The sequence below is a fragment of the Anser brachyrhynchus genome (genome assembly GCF_964034855.1).
Source record: "Anser brachyrhynchus genome assembly, chromosome: 14".
Lineage (NCBI taxonomy): Eukaryota > Metazoa > Chordata > Aves > Anseriformes > Anatidae > Anser > Anser brachyrhynchus.
Genome location: NC_137709.1, coordinates 12,851,943 through 12,877,750, shown reverse-complemented (window position 1 = coordinate 12,877,750; position 25,808 = coordinate 12,851,943). Strand labels below are relative to the sequence as shown.

General features: G+C 60.0%; 1 protein-coding gene across 12 annotated transcripts in view; it reads right to left on the bottom strand.

Moving 5' to 3' along the window:
* PCDH1 (protocadherin 1) overlaps positions 1-25,238 on the bottom strand; it is a 51,692-nt gene extending 26,454 nt beyond the window's left edge. For 6 of the 12 annotated variants that reach the window (XM_080555939.1, XM_080555929.1, XM_080555935.1 and 3 more), the window contains exons 1-3: positions 21,334-21,711; positions 15,820-16,634; positions 12,262-14,454 (exon numbers count right to left, since the gene is read on the bottom strand). In XM_080555939.1, coding sequence (XP_080412065.1) covers positions 12,262-14,454; positions 15,820-16,634; positions 21,334-21,379 — 3,054 coding nt within the window. In that variant the 5' untranslated portion in view covers positions 21,380-21,711. Of the gene's footprint in view, positions 1-12,261; positions 14,455-15,819; positions 16,635-21,333; positions 21,714-22,991; positions 24,885-25,089 lie in introns of those variants that run through there. The other 6 variants (XM_080555928.1, XM_080555933.1, XM_080555934.1 and 3 more) reach the window with 4 other exon arrangements.
* Positions 25,239-25,808: the final 570 nt, after the last annotated feature.

The window sequence follows — 25,808 nt, the reverse complement described above, 5'->3', positions numbered from 1 at the left end:
TGCAGCATAGTACTTCTCTGCTTCGGTAATATAGTGCATTTCGCTGCAGGGTGGATGCAAAGCATTTAGAAAGTCGTATTCAGAAAGTAATTACTGAAGACAGGTCTTTCAGCTGGGACGATGTATCAAATGAAATTCTTCGGGTTGTGTCCCGAGTCCATTGCTAGCCTGTATTTTCATTAACTGCTCGGATGACAGATGTGGAATATATCTGTCACATTTGCACACTTGGGAAAAATAATCACCACAGAAGCAGCAGGCTAGCTGAAGGATTGGGGGTTACAGCAGATCATGGGTCGACGATCCATCAGCAGCATCAAAGCCTCACAAAAAATGTGTCTATATCGGGATGCACAAGCAGGATGTTTGTCTTGAGGTCACCCAGGGACCTGTCTGCGCTGCTGGGCTCCAGCGGGGCTGCAGCAGAAGTGCCTTTGGGACACCGCGCTCAAGGCCGCGTGTGCCAGTGAGGTGAAGAGGCACAGGGACAGGAACGAGGAGAAAAGTCCCAATAAGCCAGGGAAGGCTGAGGGAAGGAGGCTGGGGAGGAGGAAGCTGAGGGGGCCCAAAGGCAGCAGCTGTGGGGCTCATACGGCCTTCTGCACAGGGTGGACTGCTGCTTTCGGCTGCATGTAAGCAAGGTGGAGCGGCCTGCACCTGCAGCGAGGGAGGCCAGGGCTCCCCACGACAGGACTGCCCTGGGAGGTGTTGACAAGTGCTGCCCAAGCAGATGGTGTCACCCTTCCCGAGTGGGATTGAGTTCCCCCGAGGAGGTCTCCGTGTGCCACTCAGGAGCCAAGCTCATCACACACAGCTCTCAAGGCCCACCGGAGCCTTCCAGGCCGTGCCCGGCCGTGCTGCCCCACCGCTCCCTCCTCCAACCCCAGTCATGCTGGCACCATGACCCCCCCCTCCCCCCCAGTCCGAACCCTCCACTCTCACTGTGCCATAAAGCCCCAGACAAACCACGAGGGCTCCGTGGGGTGTGTGCAGTAAAGCAAACACCTTGTGGAGCCCTGGCCCCTGTAGGCCTCCTTCCGAGGGGCATGGCTTCTACCTGCAGGACACCTCTTGCGGAGGCCAGATCCTGCCTGGAGGCCCTGCACGGGCTCTGCTCCTTGCTGCAGGGCCGAGCCAGCGTGGCACGGCCGGGCTCAGGGCCCCACCATGCTGTGACCAGTGCGCTGCCACAATAATAGCAGCTTGTGTCTGGCTGAATCTCTCTGCCCGGAGAGCCTTGTTCTGGAGTCGCAGAAAGACACTGGCTCCATTTGTCTGGCACGGACTTGCAGAAATTGGGTTTTGTCTGACCCTTCTCTGCGAGGTTAAAGAGCCTTTCAGCCAGCAGTGCTCTCCACACAAGAAGCTGCTTGTGCAGGGCAACCAAGGCACCCCTCGATCTTCTGCTGTGAAGTTAAACAAACCGGCTTCCATAAGCCTCAACCTGCAAGGCAGTTTTTGAGCCAGTAAGTCCATTTTGTGGCCCTCATCCTGGCTTGCCCTCCATTCCTCATTGGGGTGATCCCTGTGACGGGGAGCCCACCTCACCAGGGCTTTCCCTCAGCTCCCACCTCTCGGTTTCTTCCCCCGAGGGCAACGTTAGCCCTTTGGTCCATGCAGAGCTCCTCGTGCTGTGTGACCCTTAATTCATTTTAGAGCTGGTGCTTTCCAGGGTACGCAGCAGCATTCCCTGTTTCTCAACATACAGCTTTGCATTTGGCTGTGTTAAAATGCACTTTGTTTAAATGGGCCCGGTTTACCAAGCAATCTGGATCGCTCTGCATGACTGCTCTATCCTCATCATGATCTCCCACTCCACCAATCTCCATGTCAGCTGCAAATTTTATCAGCGGTGATTTTATATTTATTTCCAGATCGTTGATTGCAACATTGAATGGCAGCAGGCACCATCGTGCTGCCGAAGAGCTCCTCCAGGAGAACCTGGTTCCACCAGGACTCCCAGCCAGCGCCTGCTTTTCTCCCCAAAGCTGCTGATAAACCAGATCTTCATCTAGCTGACAATGCCTCACATTTAATGAATAGTGTTAATTCAAAATAATAATAATAATAACATAAAGCATTATCAACTCAGCGTCTTCATCAAACTCCGGGGCGATCGGCTGCACGCTGTAATCTTGCATGAGCACGAAGCTCCCTACTGGAGCCCTGCCGCCGTGGCCCCGCCAGCACGTCTGGCACGGATCCTGCTCCTCACGGTGGCCAGGAGCAGATGCCTAAGGAGAGGCTCAGGAGCTGGACCCAGCATGCAAGGACGCTGCCCGGCATCCTTTCCCATCACACTGCACTGACTGGCGTCAGCTCTGTTTCCATCACCGAGTCCCCCGCCGGGGCTGTTAACCCAGCCCTTCCCAGGCGGCACGGTCGCACCCAGCGTCCCCTCGCTGCTCCAGTCGGCCCATGGCATTATTCCAACTATTGCTGTTCCAAGGAAATGGTATTTTGGATGTCTTTCTCTGCTATCAGCGCATTGGCAGGTACCGCATCCTGCCTTGTTCTGTCTCGGTCCAAATTACTAGAACTATTTACTGAATACTTTTGCATTTTTCTACATAATTAACAATTTTGCAGTCTCCATTTGGAAATGACAATTGCTGGTGCTGCCTCCTCCTAGTGCATTTTTAAAGTGCTCCTTATTGTGTTCAGCTTGTCAAAATTGATTTTCCCCCAATGTTTTTTGGCTTTCCTTGTCAATTTTTTACACTCCAAAACTACTCATTTCTACTAATTGTTATATGCTTCCCCCCCCCCCCCCTTTGTTTGCTGGTATTTATTGCTTTTCTGTTTCTAACTGCTGCCTCCACTTTGCTACAGCTCTAGAATAGCCCCCACGGCATCCTGCAGCAACAACCCCCTCGTACAGCCCCACCAAGGGGCTCCTTCATACTGTTCTCCATCATGAGGGTCCCCAGGACAGACCACCGCTGCTGGAGGGTACCCAGGAGACCCTTTCTGCTCCCCCCCACCTCTCGGCTTCATTGCAAACATCTCCAGCTCGCAGCAGGGCATGCACCAAGCAGATTCTGCTTGCAAACCAGCGGCAATGGGATACAAGGGAGCAGGGTTGGGGCATGCTGCACCCCAACTGCATGTATCGCCCCGTCACACCGCGCCTCCCGCGTGCTGCGGCACGGACCCAGAAATCCCAGAAATCCCAATTTGCACAAAAGGAACCTTAAAACCCGCCCCAGGCGCCCTTTTCCTGCCGACGGGAGCTGTGCGGGCGTGGATTAATGCTGGAGCCGTGGAAACGTCAAAATTGTTAACCCCTTCGCTGCTGCCCCGCCAGCGGGACTGGGGCTGGTCCAGCAGCCTCCGCCCGCTCCCGCGCCTCCCCGGCCTCTCAGCCTCCCCAGCCTCTCAGCCCTCTGCCAAAGGAGCTTGCTTCCCCGGCCGCCGCCACAATGCAGCAACTCACAGGGCTGCGAGTGAAAGGCAATGTCAGACCCGATGCCCAGAATATAAAAATAAGTGACAAGGGAGCCATTGTGGCCCAGGAGTTAGCCAACTTCAGATTAATTCACGAACCTCCTCTTGCCTTTAAAAGCAACCTGGAGCTCTGCAACGTCCCTGGTTACAGTAAAAAATAAGAAGATAAGTACAGGGACTGTGCGCAAAACCACAGAGCTCCAACTTTTTGCATACAGAGGCTTTGCTGCATGCAGGAATTATTTTATTTGTTAGTGTTGTGCCTGGAAGCTCCGCTGTAATGCAACGCAGGCTCCGGAGCAGGATGCTGAGGGGAATATGGAAACCAAATCCAGAGGCTCTAGGAAAGCAGGACCATAACTGCCAAAAACAGTTCAGGGCTAGGCTCTAGTGTGAGGAAACAGGACCCAAGCTCAGCTCGTGGCCATCAGTAGCTGACTGCTTTACAGCTCGTCCGAGCAGCTGTGGGTGTGCCTGCTGGTGTTCTGCATGGGGCGGACAGCCCTTCCCTGCTCCTGATCTACCCGTCTGGCCTCCCCGCGGGCGGTTTGCTGGGGCCACCTCTGCCATATCTACCATGGTTGCACAAGGAGCGTTAGCAATGGGGCCGCCAGCTCTGGTCCCCCTCTGGTCCACGAGGTTTTGGCTGGTGGCTCTGCTCTGCTCCTCGTGCCCACCCGTTTCCCTGTGTCTGAAGTGAGGTTTTTCCCAACAACCCTCTAACTCCTTGGCCATGGACAGAGGAGGCCACAGAAGGAACCCACAACTGCAAGGAAGACACAGGAATCCACGCGGATCGCACTTCCCAAAAGCAGGCATTATTTGAGAAGCACCTGCTCGATCTTCTGCGTGACTGCTCGCATGGCTTCCACTTCTGGCAATTAGCAAGTGCTGACCTTGCATTCAGGGGAGAGGTGTTACCATTCCTGCTGAAATAATGATAGCAGAACAGCCGTCCTGAAATGGACATCAGAGGCTGAGGCACTGTTTAATGAATAAGTCTGGGTAAAATGTGGGCTGACTCCGCATAGGTGCCCTGAAGCCTCCCAAAATTTGCATGCTGCTCAAAGAAGCCGCCAAAGCCCGGTGCCAACCTGCCTGGTCAGATCGAATTTATCTAACTCATAGCAAGATCTAACGCAATTAGAAACCCATTTAGACAGCCTCGGGACAGAGATTGCCTAACCTCTCAGCCTATCAGAGCTCCGAGCCCATCAAGGATGTGCAATTTGGCTTTTCTTTGTTTGAAATGAGAACTGGAAAGGAAAATATGGAAATAAATCATCTGAAGGGTGAATCGTAAAATCTAAAGGGGTCATAATCTTTATGGAATAATGTCTAAATTGTACTGACCATGGTGTCCTGAAATGTCTATCACCTTCAAGCTGATAATAAAGACATGCTGTAGATGGTTGGTACAGAGCAGAAATCGCTTGGGACACAGAGGGAGGTCTCATCATCGCATTAAAACCATCTGAAGATCCCAGGGAGGAAAAGGTTCCAGGACTGGGAGAAACACTTGAACAAAGCCCTCAAGGAGTCCAACAGCTGCCAAGTGGGAAAATAATGCTGGGAAAATAATGAGCTAATCTGGCTCCCAGTTGCACCCAGTGGAGCTGACAGATAGCACAGAGGGCTCTGAGGAGAGCAGGGGGTCCCCAGCAGTAGACTCAGGCCTCTTAAAGAGAGAACCAGGGATGCTTCAGCGGAAGACTCTGCTTGGAGAACACGTCAATTTGCTGAAATCAGATCTTGCAAATGGGCTTCTCGTTTCAAAGCCGGGGCAGGGGGAGTGTAAAAAGGAAAAAAAATGATGCTCTTGTAGAGGTAATTTTCACTTCGGAATTCAAGCCTAGTACTCGTTACAAAATTAAATTAAAAAGTCAGCCAGAAATTTTGCCTCTATAAATTATGAGGAAATCTATCTATCTATCTATCTATCTATCTATCTATCTATCTATCTATCTATCTCACTATCTATCTCACTATCTATCTCACTATCTATCTCACTATCTATCTTTCTACCTACCTCTCTGTGTATCTATCTATCTATCTACCTACCTATCTATTTTCTGTTGACTGATTTGAGCTAAAATGAGCAAAACGATTATCAATTCTTTCTGGTTTGTTTTTAAGTGCAAAATTCTCCCCAATGGCAAGCCTGTTTCCTAACCAACTCTGTTTCCACCGGTAAAGGGCAGAAGCTTCTCCTGGTTGTTCGAGGAATCGTGTCTGATCCACGAGCCTGTGCCCTGCAGCTCTGGACCTCAGCAGAGCCCTGACGTTGGTGCTCTGCAGCCAGCTGCGCCTGGTGATGATGCAGGGTAGGACATGAGCTATTGCCCTCATTTGGAGCGGTCAAAAAGGTGAGACAAGCAACATGGCCAGGCTTCGGTCCCCTTATATCTGGCATCTCTTGCTACCATGGGATACGTATGGGTGAGCAGGGAGCTGTTTTGCCTCGGGGAGCACCCGCATGGTGATGGGCAGTGGGGATGGTGGAGGAAGTCAGGAGGGCTACAGGGCAGGGAGCCGAAGGGGCCTCAGGGGGATCTGGGGCAGAAGGGAGGCTGCACCCGAAAAGTGTGGGCAGAAGGGAAGCGCCCTTGTCATGCCCTGGGTTGTGTGCTGCACCCACGTGTGCCTGATGGCAATGAGGATCCTGCCCAGCATTGCGTCTCATGCCTGAGCTGGTTCCCAACATGAGAGATGGAGGTGTGGTTGGACAAGAGAGGTTTGACTGCCCATTATAGGCAGGAATTTTGAAGGAGGCCACTCAAGAGGGAAGGTGTAAGGTGCAAAGCCTGTTGCAGTGTTGTCTCTGGCATGACTGGCAAGAAGAGCAAGGGGAGTCACACCAAAGGGAGCCAGCTGGGTGTGGACACTTGTGAAATAAATGTGTCTTGCCCAGTGTCAGGATCTCTCAGCATGAGGCTCTTGTAGGCCACAACTTCAGAGTCCTTTTTGCTCCCTGAGGATGTCCCAAGTGCCTGCCCCTCTCCATTCCCCTGTAAAACCGCAGTTCTAAAGAGCAGTGAGTGGAAGGATCCAGGCTGTGGAGCACATCTCAAAGGACCAGCTTCTGCTTCACTTCTTTCCTGTGCAGAGCCCACAACAATCTTCCCAGGTGAGTGAGAGAGTCAGAAACATCCCAGCTACACCCTAATGGTATTGCAGATCTGCTGTCCTTAATTTAATCTCTGATCCAGTTCTCAAATCCTGTTAGGTTCTGGTCCAGACCTTGCAGACCGTGGCTCTTGAAAAAATTCCTGGACAATAAAGGTTCTTGAGCTCCACTCTCTGTGCAAGAGATGTTCCCTAATAAACTGTCATATTCTTGAAATCCTGGGGAAAAGCAGCCTGAGCCCCTCCAGGCACCTTAAATCAGTGTTACAACACCCTGAAAGGTCTCACCCAGCCTTGAACAACAAAGGAGGGCTCTTCAGACATCTGAAATACTGATTTCCCTTCTAGTGGGCTTGAGCACATTTGATGAAAAAGCAGAAAGATTAACAGATTAGTGTAAGGGAACATCAGACATCATATTAGCAAGATGTTTAAAGCAGGATTGCAGTCTGAGTTCAGACAAGCCGTACCCCCGCAGCAGGGACTGATATCTGTCAGATCCTCCCTGGCAGCAGCTTTGCAGATGCTCAAGAGCATGGGGGAGTTGGGAGCATGTGAAAAACCAGGCCATGTGGGAGCAAAATAGCTCCAGGCTTTCAGGTTGCTTGGGCCTTCAGAGATCTCTCAGAGGAGCCGAATCAGGGCACTCTGCTCCGACTTGGTTGCGATGGAGCAGGATCGGTCCTGTGGGAGAGGTGGCGAATTGCTGCCCTCCCAAAATGACGGCCCTAAAGATGGCTTTGATGAATCCTGCCGAGGTGCACGGCTGCCCAGCGGTGCTGTGCCTCGATGGCAGAGCAGGCACCGTGCCGGTGAGGAGGGGCTCAGAAGGGGGTTTTGCTAATGGGGGGCACCTTTTGTGGTCTCCAGGCAGGATCCTCGGGGCATGGCTATGAGCGCTGAAGCGGGCTGTAAGTTAGGGGCTGATGTGTGGGCTTTGCCCTGCCCTCCTGCAGGTCGCTGCTCTCCCCCACCCCGTATCCTGCGAGCATCCGAAGGACTGAGGCAGCTCCCACCGTGGAAGCCATCGGTGTAAAATAACCATGAGTTTTTAAGGGATCTTGGAGAGTTTTCTTTCTCAAGGGCCTCCAGGGTGAAGACTGAGGCCTCCCAAATCCTCCAGAAAGTTGGAGAGGAGACGGGGTCGATGGGAAACCCGCTGTGGGGGGGCTGAGGGGCCTGACGCTGGCTCACAGAGGTGACACCAGGCAGACCTGATGGACACCAGAGCTCGAGGTGACAAGAAGCCGAGGGCTTTTCGCCCCATTGTGGGGGAAGCAGAGGGCACAAACGCCACTGAGCTCAACCCTGCCCTGCCCCAGCCAAGTCAAACCATCCCGGCCGAGGACAGCACCTGCTTCTTGGGAGAGGGGGGCCGTGGGAAGTCCTGTCTGCAGCAATCGCCAACCACCTCGGTGCCTCCCAGGAGCAGCACCGGGGTTGTGCAAGTGCAGCCGGGAGGGCCCAGCTGGCAGGGCACCGGCCAGGAATGCGGCTCTGCCCGGAGAGGGGCTGAGCCTGGGATTCGTGGGCATGGCCAGTGTGTGTGGGCATGGAAGGCGGGGAGGGAGGAAACGCTTTGGGCTTGCCTTAGGGCTCAGGTCCGGAGCTGTCTTTCAAAAGAACATAAAAGAGGGGTTTGGTGGGGTCGCACAGGGCCCCTGAGTGCCCTGGAGCCCACCAGCCATGAAGGGCAGCCCCTGCTCGCCGTGCCTTGGGGCGGACACGAGCACCCAGCGGTCACCTCGCCCCTGCTGCCCCGTGCTGCCGTGGGGCTGCCCTCCCCACCCACAGCTGCCTGCTTTGCTCCACGCACCTTCCCCAACCACCCCACCCCATCCTGCCCTACATCGCCAACCCTCGCATTACCCCAGCCTCCGCTCCGTCCCCTCCCAAAATGTCCCGGCCCTGTCCTCACCCCACCCTCCACACCCTTCCTTCTGCTCCTGCTGCTGCATCCCACCCCAAAGATGCATCCTCATCTCTCCCCCCTTGCAGAGGGATGAAAAAATGCCCAGGGACACATGCTGGAATTGCAGAAATCTCTTCCCCCCCCTCCCCAGTCAGGGTGCCTGATTAAACAGGCTGCAGGCTTGGGCCCTGCTCCAGGCGGGTCCGGGAGCAGCACTGCAGCTGAGAGCCCGGCCGAGCGGGCAGAGCGGTGCCGGGAATATCAATCAGTGCGCCTTGGCCACAGCCAGTGCTTTCATCGCGCTGGGGACCTGCTGGAGCCAGCAGGGACTCAGCAGGGCTCAGCATCCCTCGGGGTTTGGGGAGGGGAAAGCAACCGGGAAGGGGGAGATCGCTGCCTGGGTGGAGCAGGAGGAAGGGGGAGAGAGCAGGGGAGAGGGAAGGAAGGGGCAGGCGTAAATGTGAGAGCCGGTGGGGGGTGGGACTGAGAAGCAAAGGGAAGAGGGGGGAGCAGGCCAGCACCTGGCTCAGCAGGGTGGGAAGGAGGAACCGGCCGCAGCTGGAGGGTCTGGGGAGCTGAGAGCCCCCCAGGCAGCCCGTCATGCAGCAACGGCGAGGAGAGCGCAGGGCACAGGGGCTCCATGCAGAGGAAGAGATTAAAGTTATTCCTTGCAAGCCATCAGAGGAGCAAAGGGTGAGGTCCCCAGTGGCAACGGGGCCAGGGGCCTCAGTCAGGAGAAACCCGATGCTCTCCCCAGCGGGATGTGGACAGTCAGCACCAGGTCAGCACCACGGCCCCCTTGGATGCACACTGAGGAGTCACCGTGCTCCGCACGCTCCACTGTCACCTCTCCGTGTCGTACGGCCTGCATGCAACCCCCCGCCACCTCCTCCTGGGACAGCATGGTTCCCATTCCCGTGCCACCTCCTCCTGCAGGGGATGCAGGCTGCACCCCATTCGCACCCCAGCCTGTGGCCGGGAGCTACAGGCTGCGAGCACCCCAACCTGCCCCGCTCCTCGCCCCTTTCATGCTCCCCACGGATGCTCAGGGTCCCCTGCACTGCATCCCCAGTGCCCACAAGTGTGCTGAATCTGCACCAGTCCCAAATGATGTGGGGAGCAGGAGCTGATCTGCAGACTGGGAAATCTTTCCGGAGCAGAAGAAAACAGGGCAGGTCCCCCCTGAACCCTCTGCTCCATCTGCAGCTCGGCGCTGGATCCATTTATCAGCTCATTCCACGTGAGCGACCTTGAGAAAATCCACTGACCCAGGACAGCAGGAGACTTTCCCAAACATCTGCCAACACCTAAACCTGCAATTTATGGAGACTCTAAGCGAAATTCTACAACAAGACAATTTCATTTCTGTCCATTACAGCTACAATATTCCTCCTATTCCCCCTCACCCGCGGAGAGTAATTAATGCTGCGCCGTGCTCCTGAGCCTGCAGGCAGGTGCAGGTGCCTCTGCTGAGCTCGCAGCAGCACGCCCAAGCCAACATCACTCCAGCCGGCTTCTGGAGCAGTGGGGGGCTGCAGTGACCTGGGGCAGCCCCGGCTCTGTGCAGCGGTGAGAGGATAAAGGAGAGAAAAAAAAAAAGTACAAAAAATGCCCCAAAGGATGGAGCCTGGGAGATAGGCAGAAGAACTTGAGCACCTGAGAGGTTGCGTTCTCGCTCCAGGTTCATCAAAGAGCTGCTGAGGGCAGGGAAGGAAGGGAAATGGCTTTCAGACGGTTCCCAAAGGGATGCAGATAGCAGCGCCGAGCCAGGTCCCCAGCCTGCCCGGCCCAGCCCTGCAGGGGCTGGGCTGGAGGTGGGTGCTGCTGTCTCTTTTCCTCTTCTGCAGCCACCACATCACCCCGCGGGGCCCAGCCGTGCCTGCCCAGGAGGCCCAGACGCTTCCTGAGCGGTTCGAGATAAAACCTTACACTGTTAGCAAAACAAACGAGGAGGTTGGGAGAGCCAAGGCTGGCACCGGGCTGAAACCACCAGAGCCAGAAGCACTGGTTTCCCCGGATGATCTAATCTCTCCAAGCACCAGACCTCCTCTCCTCCAGCGGGCTGGTAGGGCCGGTTGGAGCCCCTGGGGAAGAGGTGAATCCGGTACCTCCCCACGCCCGCATTTGAACCAAAAACCCTGAGAATGAGGAGGGGGTGGCCAGGGAGGGACTATGGTCTTAGGGGAGCTTGGTCACCTTGCCCCATTGCAGGCCTGCTTGGGAGGACATCTCCTCCACTGCAAGGGTGCCCGCTGCATGGCAGGGCGGGGAGTGCCTTGCGTCGGGTGCCCCCCCGGCGCTGCTGACGCACCCAGGCTCCATCTGCATCCGCGTCCTCATTGCGGCACTGCGGCAGGATTTGGGTCATGCTACCCAGGCAGGGCTCCGCTCCTCCACGTGCTGGCCTGGGGAGATGGGGGGTCTCAAGTGGATGTGGGGATGAGCACAGCCAAGGGGTGTTGGGGTGTGTGCATGGTGCACCGCGTCCTGGGGAAGGCGTCTCCTCTTAGAGGGCTGGAGATGGGAGATGTAGAGCAAGGGGGCCTACACAGATGGCCCCCACAGATGGTGTCACACTGAGACCTCTGTGGGGGCCACGCTGGGGGCAGAGGGGAAGGTTGGCCCACACTCGCATCTCTTCTGGGTGCTGGGGCTAGGGGAAGGCTGCCTGGGAAATGGCCGTGAGCCAGAGCAGCCTCAGGGGCAGCACGGAAAATAAGGCACAAGTGGTCAAAAATAGAAAACTTTATTGAAGTCAAATCCAACAGGGCAGCAGAGCTCAGCCCCACGGCAGGAGCCCAGCCTGCCGCCGACGGGGCACACGGGGTACAGCACGGTGTGGGGCGGAGCAGGCGGTCCTCACCCATGGGGCCGGGAACAGGTGAAGCCAGAGGCACCCGTCCCCGATCTCCCTCCCTAGCTCGCTAAGGACAGACCCGACAGGCGCCAAAGCAGAAACGTGGTGCAAGCCAACTGGCCAGACAGCCCAAGGAGAGAAGGTCCCGCAAGCTCCGGACCCCTGCGGTCCTCCCGCGACCTCCAAGCACACCAGCCAGCAGCCCTTCCCGCTCGGCAGCCAAGTCCTTCCTCCGCCCTGCCCCGCAGAAGTCCCTGGCCAGACGGAGAGCAGTGACCCGACCGCAGCACGCAGCAGAGACCCCGGTGCCCCGCTCCTCGGCCACCCTCCCCTGCCGGCCCCGTGCCACCAGCGAGGAGCCCTGCGTGGAGAAAAGCCGCCAGGCTCTGCTGCTCGCACCGAGGCGGATTTTCACCGCGCCAGCTTATGGCAGAGGGCCCAAGCCCTGGGGAAGGCAGAACCCGAGCCTGGGAAAAAGGCAGCGCTTTGCTCCCCAGCCCAGCCCCGCCTGCCCGGGCAGCCATGGAGCTCCCTTTTTCGGGATGCTTTGCACAGGGAGCTGGCCACAGCAAGCGCCTCGCTCCATGCTCCCTGGGGTGGCATCGCCCTGCTGGGTGCCGATCCCCAGAGGGGACCTAGGCAGGTGGGCTTCCCTCCCCCAGTGCTCCCCATGCAGAGGCACAGGCATGCAGCGCCCTTCATATCACCGCCACCCAGGTCCCAGCCCCGGGCGCCGTGACGAGGGCTGTGATATTTTTCTGTCCCCTTCCCTGTCCCCTCCCCATGGTGGCCGTCCTCCGCCAGCCTCCCCCGGCCACGTGCGCCGGGGGCCAGTCCAGGCTCACTCCCACACCTCGGTCCAGATGGCTCCCCGGTGCAGCGGGGGGGCCGCTGCCGGCCTCAGGATGAGCTCTCCTACCTGCTTGTTGGTGTATTTCTGGGGGTTGGTGCGGTAGCTGTAGTCCGAGTACTGCTCGGAGCCCGTCGAGTTGTTGTCCCCGGTGCCAACAAAGGTGTTGGTGGCCGGCAGGTCCTGCACCACCTGGTGCTTCTTGGAGGCAGAGGGCGACTGAGGCTGCAGCTGGATGGAGGGCAGGGGCGAGTTGGAGCGGTAGTGGCGCCCCAGGTCTGGGCTGCCCGGTGGGTAGTTGAGGGGCAGGTGGATGCGAGGGCTGTCGCTGACGGAGTCATTCATGAGGTTGAACTTGAGCGATTTCTGCAGCCCCGTCTCCTCCTCGTCCTCCGTGGGCTTGGGCGGCTTTGGGGACTTGCTCTTCTTCACCTTGTTCTTGCTCTTACCGCTCTTGCTGGCCTGCTTGGGTGCGTACAGGTCCTTGGTCTCCTTCTTGCCTGCCTGGTAGCCACTCTTGGCCTCCCGCTGTCGGCAGTAGCGCACCAGCACGACCAGCACTATGACCAAGGTGACTGCCACGATGCCAGCGATGACTCCAAAGAGGATATTGCTTCGCTGTTTGCTGCGCTCGTATTCGGGGTCTCCAGCGATGTCTATGTCGAGCGGCGTGTCCAGGCTGTGCCCCACCAGTGTGTCCAGCAGCGTGCGGTTGGCCAACGTCTCGTTGACGTAGAAGTGCACCAGCGCCGTGCCGTGCCTTGAGGGCTTGCCCTTGTCGTTGACGCGCACAACCAAGCGGTGCAGGCCGTGGTGCTTGCGCAGGATCTCCTTCTCCAGCGTGATGTCTCCGCTGTGCGGGGAGATCTGGAAGAGCTCGAAGGGGTTGCCTCCCGTGATGCTGTAGGTCAGCTCCGCGTTGACGCCGGAGTCAATGTCTTCTGCCTTGACCTTGCTCACCTGCTGGCCAGGGCTCGTGTGGGGCAGGATGTGCTTGTAGGTGGCATTGGAGGGCGAAGTGATGAAGGGGGCATTGTCATTCTCATCCAAGACATTGATGGTCACCCCCACGTATGCAGACCTGGGAGGATCCCCACCATCCACTGCCTTGAGCCGGAAAGTGTACGTACTCTGCTGCTCCCGGTCAAAAGAGATGCTGGAGAGGATGGTGCCAGTGCCATTCTGGATGACAAAATCCCCATTGTCTTGCTCCACCGACAGCTGAATGCGGGCGTTTTCTCCTTTGTCAGCATCGATCACCGTCACCATGCCCACAGGGCTGAGGGGCGGCATGTTCTCCATCACCGAGAAGTTGTAGCCGCTCAGCATGAACTTGGGGTCGTTGTCATTCCTGTCCATGACGTTGATGGCCACAGATGCTGTGCCCTTGAGGCTGGGGCTGCCCTTGTCTGCCGCCACCACCAAGAACTCGTAGCGCTCCCGCTGCTCGCGGTCCAGCACCGCCTTCACTCGGATCTCCCCAGAGTCGGGGTCAATAGTGAAGGAGCCCTTGGACGAGGGGTCTGTCACCAGCGAGTAAACCAGCTTGGCGTTGGAGCCGCTGTCCGCATCGCTGGCGCTTACCTCCATCACCAGGTCATCGGGCTCGTTGTTCTCGGGGAAGGCCACCTCGGTGAAGCTCTGGCTGAAGACAGGCGCGTTGTCATTCACGTCCACCACCTGTACCTTCAGCGAGTTGGTGCTGGAGAGGGGCGGGTTCCCCGAGTCCACCGCAACGATCTCAATCGTGTAGTCCTTCACCGACTCGTAGTCCAGTGGCGTGGTGGTCTGCAGGAAGTATTTCTTCTTGCTGTCGCTCCCAGTTTCACTTGCCTGCCGCAGCTGGAATGGGACATCACCAGCCACCACGCATGTCACCACGGCGTTCTCGCCCTCATCTCGGTCGGACACCTGCACCAGAGCTACTGCTGTCTCTACTGGCACGTCCTCCGAGATATTTGCCATGCCATCCTGGTGCGTGACCAACCCGATGCCCCGAATCTCAATGGAGGGCGCGTTGTCGTTCATGTCCTTGATGGTGACCACCACCTGGGTGCGGGCACTCTTGGGGTTGGCCCCCTTGTCCTTGGCCATGACGGAGAACTTGAGGATGCTGACGTCCTCGCGGTCAATGGGTCCCTGGACGGTGATGAGCCCCGTGGCGCGGTCGAGGCGCAGCAGCCGGCGCACCATGTCTGAGGCCTGGTGGAACGAGTAGTCGATCTCGGCGTTAGCGCCCTGGTCCGAGTCGTTGGCCTTCACCTGTGGGACAGAGGGAGAAGATGGTGAGCAGGAGAGGCCAGGCCGGGGGGAAAAACCTGGATTTCCTCTTCTAGGGCCAAGACCTATGGGGCAAAGAGCCTGAGACCGGCAGGACGGCTGGGAGTGGCTCTCCGGCACGGAGGCTGTCCCTCGCTCTTCCAGAGAAACCGGCTGTGCCGGTCGGGCAGAGCTCCCCTCCCAGCCCACTCCAGCATGCAGGGAATCCTCCAGGAAGCAGCACTGCCAGACCCAGGCAGCATCGGGGAGGTACAGCCCTGGCTGCCCCTGCACCCCCAGACCCTCCCTTCCCACCACCCCGCAGCAACAGTGGGGGGCTTGAGCAGCCGCCTGGCCCCAGTGAGGATGGTGCTGAGGATGGCAATGCTGCACAGAGCCACCGCAGCTCCCTCCCTGCTTGCAGGGGTGCACCAGCCCACCAGCCAGCAGCTCTGCGTTCGCATAAACCTGCCTATTATTTGCTTTCTAAAGAAGATGAGGTTTGTCTAACATTTGCCTCCCTAATCGGCTCTCCGAGCAGCCTCTTCTCTGCACCATTTGCTGCTCTGCCGTTATCTTGCTCAGCAGATTTGGATGGAGAACGAAAGTTGTTAAATGTAAATTCCACCTTTTACCTCCACTCACAAAAAAAGGCGGAAGTCATTTTCCCCGAAAGATAAAAGCTGAGCAATGGCAGCGGCAGCGGCTCAGCCCATTCTCCTCCCGGCCGCGTGGCTCCCTTATCTGCTTCCAACTTCCATTCTCTTAACAGTGAAAAATGAATTCTTAAAAATCCACATCAGAATTAGCAGATGAGAGCTGGCCACGCTCCGCTTATTAAGATGGCAGCTGCAGATAAACAGATGTCGGCTGCTATCTCATTGCCAACCCCCCCCAGACCCCCCCGTGATGGGGCAGAGCCCCACGCACAGCAAAGCACCCCCGGATCTGCAGACGGTACCCCCAGTCTCCTGAGTTTCCAGGGAGCAGCCATGGGAATGTGACTTGCAAATGGGTCAATGTCCTGTCTGCGGACAGCATTTGTACCAGCCAGGCATGAAGCCAGGCTCTTCTACGGACCGTGAGTCCCAGCCCTCCCCGAAACCTGCAGCTGTGCTCCTGCAGACCCGCCAGCCTTGCTGCTGCTTCTAAGTTGTGGTCTTGCAGCCCCTGCCCCGGCTGCAGCTTCCCGAGCATCTTGTCCCAACGTTTTTCAGCAGAGGTGACATCCCAGGGTGACGCTGCCGGCTCCTGCGGCATGCAGCCCTCTGAGCTCCCCCTCCCAAGGCAGCACGTGGCCATAGAGAAGCCCCCAGGTTGTCCCTGCAAGGAGAGCTGGGGAGGAGAAGAAAGCCCCCGCAAACCCACCTGGAGGACAGAGTGCCCCACGGGGCTGTTTTCGGACAGCTCTGCCTCGTAGAGGGCCTTCTCAAACTTGGGCGCATTGTCATTCATGTCCACGATGGTGATGCGCAGCAGGGCACTGCTCGCCCGCGGCGGGCTGCCCCCGTCCTGCACCTTGATGGTCAGGTCATAGGAGTCCCACTGCTCCCGGTCCAGGTTCCCCATGACGATCAGCTGCGGCTGCTTCTCGTCCTGGTCCTCGGCCACCTGCAGCCCAAAGAGCTCCTGCGCCTCGGGGCCAGCCATCAGCTCGTAGGAGGCAACGCCGTTGGGACCCGAGTCGCGGTCCATGGCCGGGGGTATGGAGAAGAGAGCCCCGATGTTGGTGTTCTCGGGGATGGTCAGGGTGAGAACGGGCGAGGCGAAGTTGGGCGTGTTGTCATTGATATCGAGCACCTCTATCTGCCCCTCCAGCAGGCGTGGGCTGCTGTTCATGATCAGGTCAGTGATGGACACCTCAAACTCCAGGTAGCAGGGCTCGCCGGGCAGGAGGTGCTGGCACTCACGCAAGCTCTCCCGGTCGATGGAGGTCTCTGTGGTGTAGATGTCCCCAGTCTTGCCGTCCACACGCAGGTACGGGGCCCCCACTTCCAGCTTGTAGAGGTGCCCCACGTCTGGGAAGCCGTAGTCAGAGGCCAGGCTGCCGATGAGCGTGTTGGGGGGTTGCTCCTCCTGCACTTTGTAGACCACCCGTGTCCCGCAGACCAGGGCAGGCAGCTGGCAGAGGAGCCACAGGCCCAGGCAGGAGGCGAGGGGCCTCATCCTGCGCCGCAGGGGAGCTGCAAGGAGACACAGACACTGTGGGTTAAGCGGCGCGAGCCCCAGCAGCTTCGGGTGCAGCCGGTGGGACTGGACGTGGTCCCAAAGCTGTGTCCCCAAGGGGAAGGGGCGCCAGGGGACCGCCCGGCCCCAGCCCCCACAGACGAGTGCCCGGGAGGACTGGTCCCGGTCTACCAAGTTCCTGCACCACCCTGCCCGAGTGAGCAACCCCGTCATTGCAACCCTGGCCCTTCCTGCAAGGGACAGGAAGCCACTCCTGCCACCGTCCACCCTCTTCGTCAGCATGCAAGCTGTAATTACAGCCAGCCAGGCACGCTGACGGGGCAGGCTGCACGCAGCCTGCTGCCAGCGACCCGACGGGAGCTGGCTGGGCTGGGACACAGCCTCTCACCGCAGAGACATGGGGACACTGCGTGCCACAAGCTGCGGGGACACTGCCTGCCACGCACCCTGGGGGCACAGGGCACTGTGTGCCCTGCCAGCACTGCGTGGTGGCAGCAGCAAAGGGACAGGGGCTGTGCCTGGGATGCAGGGATGACACCTGTGGGGTACTGCAGGTGCATGGGGCACCGATTGCACTGCAGGGATGCCACCCCTCTGGCACCGTAGGGGCACGGGGCACTGCTTGCCCTGCAGAAACACCACGAGCCTAGCACTGCAGGGACACAGGGCACTGCCACAGCAGGGACAGAGCGGCACGGGACAGGCTTCGCACTACAAAGGCACCACCCATCCGGTGCTGCAGGGGTGCAGGAGCCCCGCACATCACCCACCCCACACTGCATGCGGGGCACTGCCCCCTGCCCACGGCCCCACAGGATCAGGGGCAGTGCCCAGCGCAGGGCCTGAGGGATGCAGCCCCGCTGCCCGCCCCGCACGCAGCCCCTGAGCCTCCCCGCGGCGCAGCGGCACCGCACAGCCCCTGCACACCGCGCCGGTCGGCACAGCATCTCCCCGCTGCTGCGCGGTCACTAGGCAACCCCGCACCCTGCGCCAGCCCCAAAACATCCCCTGCGCTCGCTGCAGGAGCGCTCCTCCTTCCCGGTGCTGCCCGCTCCAGGCTGGGATGATGCCCGCACGCAGTGGGGTGCCCTCGGGTGCCAGTGCCCACGCTGCCCGCTGCAGAGACGGCGCCCGAAGCGCTGCCCCCCTGCATTGCAGACGCACACTGCACGCTGCACTGCAGGCGCCCGGCCACTGGAAACCTCCTCCCAGTGTGCCAAAGCTGCAGGGGCAGCACCAGCCCCACGAGGACTGCCCCCTTCTGTGCCGAGCCACACGCTTCGGTGCTGTGCGTGGCCACCAGCTTCCCTGCCCCCTGCTTCCCTGGCTGGGAACGGACACACTGGCCTCACTGCGTGCCCAAAAATCAGCATCTGCAACATCTGCCACGGCCCCGCGGCGGCGACCCACTCTCGCCACTCCCATTGCTCCTCTCTGCACGCTGCACCCAGCCTGTGGGATGGGTGGGTGCTCCTCTGGCATCACCCCTGTGCAGTGCACACGGCTGGTGCCAAGCTCCTGCTCGCCCCAGCATCGGGTGGACTCTCAACAAGTGGAGCATCCGGCACTGTCCACCCTGCTGCCTGCCTCCTGCAAGCCAGCAGCTCACAGCCCCTCTGTCCCTGCGCTCACCCACGGACACGCGTCTGCTGGATGAAGAAGTGGGGAGCTCTCCCTCGGCAGGAGGGAAGGCAGCTCTGCTTCTGGAGACAAAGCTATAGCCCCAAAGCCTAGCTCCGCTCTGCTCCCTCATCCTACAAACATCCTTCCTGCAAGGGAACAGACATTCCCACCCTGCTGAGGGCACGCACAGCCGCCCGAAGGCATGTCCCAGGTGGAAGGGAGGAGAAAAAGCAGCCGTCCCCACCCTGCACGGGGCCAGGGATGGAGGTAGGAAGCTGAGCAGGAGCACGACACAGCTTTGGATCGATCCAAGCAAGCCCCGGCAGTGAGTGTACATGTACACGCGTGTGCACAGAGTGTGATGCATCCATTCGCGCACCCACACAAAGCAGGAAAAAAGCACGTGTGCACGAGCAGGGTGTGCACACGTGTGCACATCCGTGCCCGCACCGGCTGAGTGTGCGCAGCGGATCGGGGCTCGCGTTGCTGCACCACACGCACGTGTGCGTGCAGGGAGCACCGCGTGTGCCTGCGCGGGGGGAGCAGCGTGCGTGTGCCCCCGTCACCGCGGGCTGTGCGCTGGTGTGATGTCACCCTGCGTGGGGGATCTGCACCCGTGGGTGTGGGTCCGGACCCACGCTGAGCATCATCACCTCATCGCTTCGGCCGTGCAGGAGGGGTGGGGAGAAGGGAGCAGGAGAACGGGGACCTGAAATGTGCCCCGTCCGGGAAAGGCACCTGGCACGGCACTGTTTGCACGAGGCCGCTGCCGGTGACGTAGCCTCCTGACTAAGCCTGGGCGCGAGGATCTCAGCTAAAGGTGAAAGTCCCTGCGTGGGGCCACGGCTCTGCCGTCACACGGCCCTGACTCACCAGCACCACGGACCCAGCAGCGGGGCCGTGCCAGGAGCCTGGGGCAGGGAGGGAGTCACCGAGGGTGCCCGGCAGCCACGCGATCTGCTCCGGGAAAGGGGCCGCAGCCCGAAGCCCAAGTTCCCGCAGGTGGAGGGAGCCTCTGAAGCGGGGAGGCTGGAGGCAGGGCGAGACCGTCACCCCAAGCAGAGGCAGGGGGGAGCCGGGCGCTCAGATCCACAGGGGGAACAAATCCTGCCGGGTGCTTGGGGTGGGGATGACACAGCGCCGACGTAGAGAGCCCGGAGCAGGGTGTGAGGAGGAGGTGGAAGCTCCACCGTCGGGGAAAAGCACGTCTGTGCAGGAGACGGAGGCTTCCCAGGGGCCAGTGCACAGCAGCGGGCTATTTTCCCATGGGATCTAAGGACCATCCCACACTTTCTTCTCTGGTGCCAGCCACCTTTTTCCGACCTGCTGGCAGAATACAGAGCACTTAAAAATAAAAACCCCTCCCAAAACAACTATTCCTCTGCACACACAATTCTCCCTACGGGGAGAGCGCGAGAAAGCCCGAACCACATGAGAGAGGCGTTAGTCACGCTGCTTAATGCATGACTGGGAAGCTCTCAGAGGACAGTGGCATGCAAAATCTGACAGAATTCAGTCATTCCCCCCCAAATACCAAGCCCTAATGAGGGAGAGGTTACAAAGCACTGCGAATTCAAGCAACTGCTCAAACAAGCCTTCTCTGCCTGTGATTCCCACAGCCTCTTGGCCCCGTTCCACAGCCGGCAGCACCAAAAGGGAACGGGCACCAAAGTCCACCCTCTCCCTGCTCCCGAAGGCTGGCGGCGTCGCTCCGAGCCCTGCTCACAAATCCACCCAGACGCTGCGCTGGGCACGCACGCACCGAGCCCCCCGGCCTCCCCGAGCCCTGCTGCGGTGCTCCGAGCTGGAGCGACATCCCAGCCGGCAGCACAGCGATGAGATTAAGGACAATATTTCCCAAAAAACAGCCACCGATGTTCACTCTTACACCCGAGGCGCGGATGGGCCAAACCCTCGGCTTTTTGCAGCACGTCCCATGCCCAACGCGCCGCTTCCTTCGGCTCCAGCCACTGCGGCTGCTCGGCATCGATGCGGGCTGGGCCCAGGCACCCCAAGCCGAGCACCCAGCACCGCTCGCTTCCGACAGCTTCACCCCAAAACCATCTTTCGGGAGCCACACGGAGAAAGAGAAGAGGGCGAAGCCCAGGGCTCTCCTTCCTCCTGCTCCCCGCCGCTGCAACTCGGCCGGGCGATGAAACAGAGACCTGTCAGAGCCTCCCGGGGGGCAGCCTCCGTCCTCCCTCCCGGCCCCCCCCGAGCCTCTCCGGGATGCTGCGGGCTCCTGCGCCCCCCCAGCACCATCCCACCGGCTCCGGGGGCGGGTGGTGCCGTGGCGGGCCCGGAGCAGCCTCCTCCGCAGGAGCTGGTGGCAGCGGCTCTCCGCTAGGACCGGGGGCCGGCTCCGCGCACACCCGCATCGCTGCGCACACGCGTGCCCGTTGCGCGGACACCCGTGGGAAACCCACGGGAGCCGCTCCGCCGGCCCCGCTCTCACGCTCAGCCCGGCGCCCACGCAGCGAACGCGGCTTTCCCACGGCGCACGCACACGCAGCCCGCTGCCACGCGCGCTCACACGCACCCGCCCCACGGACACGCTCCTCCGCGCACCAGCCGCGCACCCCGGCGACACGCACACGGACGGGGACACGCCGCGGGTGCCACAGGCGTGCCCACGGCCACCAAACACACCTGCCATCACCCCCCCCCCGCGACCCCCACGGACACACGGACACGGCCCCGCTGCCCACCCGCAACTTCTCCCACGCACCGCTCTCACCCCCGCTGCCCACACCCACAGCCACCCCCGACGTGGGAGGGGGGGAGACACACGCCCCGATCCCCCGGCACCCAAATACGCACCCAGACGGGGAAAAAAACACCCCCACGCTGCGCCCCCCCCGCCCAGCCACGCACCCACGCGGGTGCACGGCTCCGTGCCGCACAACAAGTGGCAGCGCCCGCCCCAGCCAGCCCCGGCAATACCGGGAGCGGGGCGAGAAGCGCCCAGCCCCGCGCCCCCGCTGTCCCCCCCCCCGTTCCCCCCCTTTCCCACGGCCCCGGGGCAGCCCCACGGTTGCGCGTGGGGGCTCCCGGCCCTGCCGCAGCTCTTACTTGGATGCGGCCGGTCCCCGGAGCGCTGATCCAGCGGCGTCTGCATCGCCTCCTCCCCGCCGGGACCGGGCTCCCCCCACCCCCCCGGCTCCTCCGGTTCGTTATCCACGGATGAAAAATCAAATTTTAAAAAGGGGGAAAAAAAAAAAAAAAAAGGAAATGGGGGGTGGAAAAAAAAAATATATATATATATATTTCTATGTGTGTTTCCCCGTGGGAACCGCCCCCCCTCCTCTCCCCCGGGCCGGGGCTGCGGCTCCTCCGGCGGAGCGGCGGCGGCAGGGCTGGCGGCAGCCCCGGTGGGCAGCTCCGTCCGTGCCCGCCTCCGTCCCTCGGTGTGTGTGAGGATGTGCAAGGGAAGCGCAGCGCAGGCACGGCCCCTTTCCCCCCCTCCTTGCCCGCCCGTCCCCCCCCGCTCTCCGTCCCCGCTGCCTCCGCCTCCCGCCGCCGCCACGGGGAGGTGGAGCTCCGGCTCCTTATCTGATCCCGAGCCCGAGCCCGGCCGGGCCGAGCGGGCCCGATCCCGGTCCCAACCCCTCGCGGGGGTCGCAGCATCCCCCCACGGAGCACCCCCTACCCGCCCCCGGCTTGGCCCCTCTCGCCCCTGGGTCTCAGGTGTAGGGGGAGCGTCCCGCTCGGTCCCTGCTAGACCCATTCATTTCTTCCTGAATTTCTTCATTCATTCGTTTCATTCGCGCCCTCTCAGGGAAGGGGTGTGCGGGGGGCGCACCCAGCAGTGCTAAGGGCAGGGCTCCTCGCATCCCCCCCCCTCCAGCCCTGCCTGGGTGAGGCCTGCAGGATCAGCCATCCCCTCCCGCCCCACCTGGGTGAATCACGCCTTTATTGCAGGCTCTCAGGGCTGGGGAGCAGCGAGCACCTGCCTGCCGCCCTTGCAATGCCTGCACGAAGCCATACCACCCCACCCGTTGCCCCCCATGGGATGTGGGGTGGGCGAGTGTGAGCCCCAAACGTGGCCGGGGCTTGGGGGCAGCGTGGTCCGGGGGTGTCCCCGCTCTCGCTGCCCCCGTGTCCCCGCAGGGGATGTGCAGCCTGGCCCTGCTGAAGGCCTCGCTGCTCGCAGCCGGAGCTGCTGGGGTGGCCGCCAGCACCCAGCACGGCCAGGCACCCTCGGGGCCCCTCGCCCAGCGGCACCCTCCTGCTCCGATGGCCCTGCGGGACTGCAGCCGGGATGCTGGAGAAGTCCTTTCCTCTCCTCCGCAGCGTGGGGATGGGAGCAGCTTCCCGCTGAGCTACGGCAACCTGTTGCGCAGCTCCCTTCGCTGCACACATGCTCAGCTCGGCTGCGATGACTGCACCATCTAGAGGCTGCGCCGGCTGGCTCCGAGCAGCCCTGGCTCCGTCTCAGCCCCAAATCTCCCCCACAAGAAGGCAGCTCAGCCCCCGGCAGGGCTTCTCCCAGCTGGGCAGGGGCTGGGGAGTGACCCTGCTGGGTGGAAAACCCAGGCTTCCCCGCAGCGGGGCCATCTCAGCTCCTAATCAGTGCCGTTGGCTTCGCCACGTCTGTACGCGTGGGTTTTTTTCCAGGCTGCAATTCTCCCGAAGCTAATTTAGCAGAGGATACAAAGCGAGAGCCCAGGGAAGGTCAAAGCCCACCGTGGAAGGGTGGGGAAAGGAGCTGCGGGTTTGTCAGGGCTTACCCTGCTGAGACAGCGTGAACCAGGATCCGGATAGGGAGTGGGAACAAAACTCCCTGGGGACAACAGGAGGTTTGACTTCTCGGCTCTGGCAGTCCCCCGGGGAGGGAGGAGAGCTGGAGCAACGGGAGGAGCCGAGCAAGCCCTGACCCTGTGCACCCAGGGCAGCGGGGGGGGAGAAGGCAAACTTCAGAGAGCGCTTGTGACCAGAGGCTTCCATTTCACACGAGACGCAGGCAGTCAGTGCGCTCCTTACTGCAGAGGCCGGGCACACACGGGGTTTGCAAGATGCATCATCTGCTCAGGCACACTTTGGGGGTGTCATAGGAGTTGTGGGAGTATGGGGTTTGTCTGCCTCGACCTCTCTGCCTGGCCCGCTACCTGGATCCTCCCGGACAGTCCCATGCCCTCCGGATACCAGGAGTCCTGCCACCAGCATCGCTGTTCCCTGTGCATTAATGCACGTCACTGGCCTGGGCCTTGGCCTCCCTGTTTCCCAAAAAGCAGAGCCTGCCTGAGCAAGGGGGAAGCATCCCACCACCGCTTTGGCCGCAGCAGCCTTGTCCCGAGGTATTTCGTGACACCAGCCAGGTCCCACCCGGCGGTGCCGGTGCCACCGCCCCCGGCGGTGCTGCACCACGGTACCCAGCCTGGCCGCGCGGAGACAGCTGCTTCGCGGTGCCAGTGGGCATCGTCAGGAGAACAAAGCCCGCGAGGGAAGAGCATCCAGCTAAATCTCCGGGAAAGCAAGAAGAAAGGGAAACACAGAGAGCAAATGAACCTTACAAGAGACTAAATCCCCCTCCCCGACACATGCACGCAGCAACCTGGCTGCCGTCTGCTGCAAGGAGTTCAAAGGCTCCTCTGTTCTCTCTCTCATCAGCGCAGGGCTCTGCAGGAGAAGCAGCAGCGCGGATTTGGGCAGCAAATGCTAATAACACAGATGTTCTGACAATTCGCTTGTTTCTACAATTAAAAACAAAAGATCCTCCAAAGCCAAAAGCGCGGAAATGAGCACATTAAAGAACTTCTCCTCCGCGTGCCTGCCGCGTAATGAAGGGCTGCGGGTTTGCGGAGGAAGGGGCTCGGTTTCGGCCCGACCCGGAGCACACGTGGGATGCTGCCGGAGAGGAGCATCCCTGGACTGAGCTGCGATGCCAGAGCGGCCGGGCACAGCGCAGGGGCTGAGCAACTCGGATGGTCGGCGCCTCTCATGCCTGCGGGACGCTTGCTGCCGAATTATTGCGAGATTGTTTTTATTACTGTTTTAACTCTTTTTTTAACCTTGTTTTTCTCTCGGCTGCACTTTCGCTCACTCATTAATTTTGGTATTTTTCTCACGGTATATAACCCCTGTCACGGCTGCCATGGCAACAGGAGGGAATGTGCTCAGCGCTAAAATATCCTCTGAAAAATAACAAAAATAAGACAACAGAAGCAGCTTCTGTGGGCTGCTGCAAATGCAGACAGAGCTGGCCCCGGCTTTGCGGTGACGGAGGGCGAAGGATCCTGCAAGCCGGGGAAGCCCACGAGCTCTCGGCCTCCCACGGCGCTCGGCCCCGGCCTCATCCTGGCCTCCACCGTCACCGTGCCGGGCCAGGTCCTTGGGGCTGAGCACCGCACACCTCTTCGTCCGGCCTCCAGAACTCATCCCCCTTCCTGGGGGCCTCCTCCCCCCAAAAACGTCCCTGAAAACTGGGAGAAACAGGGCTCCAGCTGCAGGAAGGGTGCTGGCCCAGGGGCTTGCCTGGTCACTGGTGGTTTTTCCGCTCCTCGCGTGGACCCCGGGGTGCAGGAAGCGGCAGTGACGCGAGGTCCCCACGTCCTGGCATCGCAGCCGGCGCGGCGACGGCTTGTCACGCAGACCTGTTGTCTCTTTCCGACAGGATTACCGGGCTGCTCGAGAAAGGCAATTGTGTTGATATAGTACGCCCGGATTTCTCCCAGGCATTTGACTTACTTCCACCTGACATTTTGATTAAAACTTGCATTATAAGGAATTAACAGGGCACATATTAGATGGATTAAAACTGCTTCCCCGGCAGATCTCGGAGGTAGTCGTTAATGGGCAGATATCCGCGCGGAGCACGATTTTACCTACCTCCCCCCAGGGAGCACTTCTTTGTCCACCGCTATTAAACATTTTTATCAATGATGTAGATGAAGATATGAAATCTTTGCTGGTAAAGCTTGAAAATGACACCAGGAGTGATGAGACAGAGAGGAAGGAGGACGGTTTCCTGCTGAATCACCTGGTTCAATGGTCAGGGTGCATTTGAATACAGATAAACACAGGGATATATATGGATACGAAGGCTGGGCATTAAGCCTGCGGGCTGGATTTTGGAAAGCCAGGACCGTGGGCGTGCCTGCACCGGGTGGAGAGGGCTTTAACCAAGGCAGCTCACCTGAAGCCCTCCCAGGGCCATCTGCCGTGCCTGGCCAGGCAGGTTTGCTCACAGAAGAGGAATTTGGGGCCAGCATGAGCAGTTTCCCCAAAATGAGCCGGGAGCAGCCAGCTGTGGGCGCCCATGGCCGTGGGGAGGGCTGGGGAGCAGCGCAAGCCTGGTGATCGGAGGATGTCCTCCCACCTGGAAAAGCCCCACTGGTTCCTGCAGAAGGCTGTGAGGAGACCAGGAGCTGAAGAGAGGCATGTTCAACCTTGAATTGAAAGCTGGAGGCACCTGAACATTAGAAGAGCTTTTCTTAGGGAGCCGATGGGCTCACAGCATTGCTCCAGCTTTTGTATAGAGATCAGGTCTCTTTTAGAGAAAAGAACCATTTAATCCAGCTTCTGGAGGCACCTCCGAGGCCAGCGTG